This window comes from Nanorana parkeri, unplaced genomic scaffold (genome assembly GCF_000935625.1).
Source record: "Nanorana parkeri isolate BGI_ZX_2015 unplaced genomic scaffold, ASM93562v1 scaffold3183, whole genome shotgun sequence".
Classification (NCBI taxonomy): Eukaryota; Metazoa; Chordata; class Amphibia; order Anura; family Dicroglossidae; genus Nanorana; species Nanorana parkeri.
In genome coordinates, this window is record NW_017309451.1 from 36,085 (window position 1) to 38,029 (window position 1,945).

Consider the following 1,945-nt stretch of genomic DNA (forward strand, 5'->3'; position numbering starts at 1 on the left):
CCGAATCTCTATGTCAGGGAAATGCCCGATGAGCCGTCACCTACACACCCATCACCACCTGTGCACACCTTAGCCCCGCCCCCGCATCTCTAGGTATATAGGGGTGTTGCCTCATCGCCCCCCGTATCAGGTGAGTCCTATCCCCATTTCTTACTGCTCGGCGTCAGGTTCTGGTGCCAGGCGGTCAGTATCTTGTTCAGCTCTTGGACGAAGGTCAGGTAATACAGGTCTGTGAAGATGTTCACCATCCGGTTATTCTCCAGGAGATACTAGAACACAACGCACAGGAAATCAGACTGATACATGCATGTCGCACGCCATTGCAGGAACACACACCGAAGGCTTCATACAACACGCGGAGAGCGTGAAGGGTTAATACCGCCAGTGTCAGGACCACGAAGGGCTCACCTGCTGTATACCGAGACAGAGATAAAATATACTGTCCGGCTCGTAGCGCTCTCCGTTCGGTCGCGTTATCTCCTTCACAAACTGCGCCAGGCCGTAGTTCAGCTCGGCAGCCGTGCACGCCAGGATGTCCTCCTTTATACGCATGGGCTTTGCTGAAGAAGGGATACAACGCATCAACGTTTTATAGATCCGAACACACAGAGAAACGCAACAAGACACGGCGCATGAAATGCGTCTCTTCTGACTCACGTCCAAAGCGGATTTCCTCTCCTTTGCTCGGCTCTCCCCCTTCGTACTTCCGCTGCACCCAGGACTTCCATGCGTTCACGCCGTACGTGTAGCTGAGGTGTGTGCTCGTGTGCTGGCTGGAGGCGGAGTCCCGCGAGGAGCTCTCCCTTTCCGATAGAATCATGCGCTTGGGACCCTGCAGGAAATGAAGAGTCTACGTTATGACATCACAACAAGGGGATCTGCACATCACTCAGCACCCCCGTTCTCTGCTCCCCAAACTCAGCACCCCCGTTCTCTGCTCCCCAAACTCAGCACCCCCGTTCGCTGCTCCCCAAACTCAGCACCCCCGTTCGCTGCTCCCCAAACTCAGCACCCCCGTTCGCTGCTCCCCAAACTCAGCACCCCCGTTCGCTGCTCCCCAAACTCAGCACCCCCGTTCGCTGCTCCCCAAACTCAGCACCCCCGTTCGCTGCTCCCCAAACTCAGCACCCCCGTTCGCTGCTCCCCAAACTCAGCACCCCCGTTCGCTGCTCCCCAAACTCAGCACCCCCGTTCGCTGCTCCCCAAACTCAGCACCCCCGTTCTCTGCTCCCCAAACTCAGCACTCCAGTTCTCTGCTCCCCAAACTCAGCACCCCCGTTCTCTGCTCCCCAAACCCAAGTCTCAGCCCCCCAACCTCCCAAGTCTCAGCCCCCAGATTCTCAGCCCCCCAATTCTCCACTCCGAATGACTCACTTTCTTCACCACCCGCGATGATTCTTGTTCTTGCGCTTCGTCTGCCCCGACCAGGCCGCAGTCAAACAAGTAATCCACGCTCTGACTGACGTCCGATGTATCTGCACAACAAACATGAGGTGAGCTTTCCATTCGATGTAAAACAGTTTCAGTTCAGCACACGCAGCGTTGTCACCCCCGCACAGGAAGCTAGGAGCGCCATTGATTGTTAGGAGCACCAACATGTGGTTTTCTGTACTTGAAGTAGAAAGGGACAGAGCATGCGGAGTGGGACCTTTTATGTATGGTGGGGGAGGGGGGGTTAGCTAAGAATGTTCAGTGATGAGGGAATTACTTTTGGGAAAGTCGGCCTCCAGGTCGTGTCCGGGTTCCTCCAGAACATTCGCCATTTTAACCGCCATCGCCAGAACATCATCTCGAGAGGGACTGAAAATATCACAATCTTCCAGAAGGCCTTCCGCACTCTGGTCACTGGACATCTCTGCAAGAACACCGCCAACGCTTACAACACGCACAACCCCAAAACACCAACCGTCCCTGAATATCTACCGCGCCAACCGATCACAGTCTC

General features: G+C 55.5%; 1 protein-coding gene across 1 annotated transcript in view; it reads right to left on the minus strand.

The window, feature by feature from the left end:
• ZMYM3 (zinc finger MYM-type containing 3) overlaps positions 1-1,945 on the minus strand; it is a 25,674-nt gene that overhangs the window by 3,895 nt on the left and 19,834 nt on the right. The window contains exons 17-21 of the mRNA XM_018574719.1: positions 1,709-1,863; positions 1,375-1,475; positions 658-832; positions 409-560; positions 155-269 (exon numbers count right to left, since the gene is read on the minus strand). Of these exons, the coding sequence (XP_018430221.1) occupies positions 155-269; positions 409-560; positions 658-832; positions 1,375-1,475; positions 1,709-1,863 (698 nt within the window). The remainder of the gene's footprint in view (positions 1-154; positions 270-408; positions 561-657; positions 833-1,374; positions 1,476-1,708; positions 1,864-1,945) is intronic.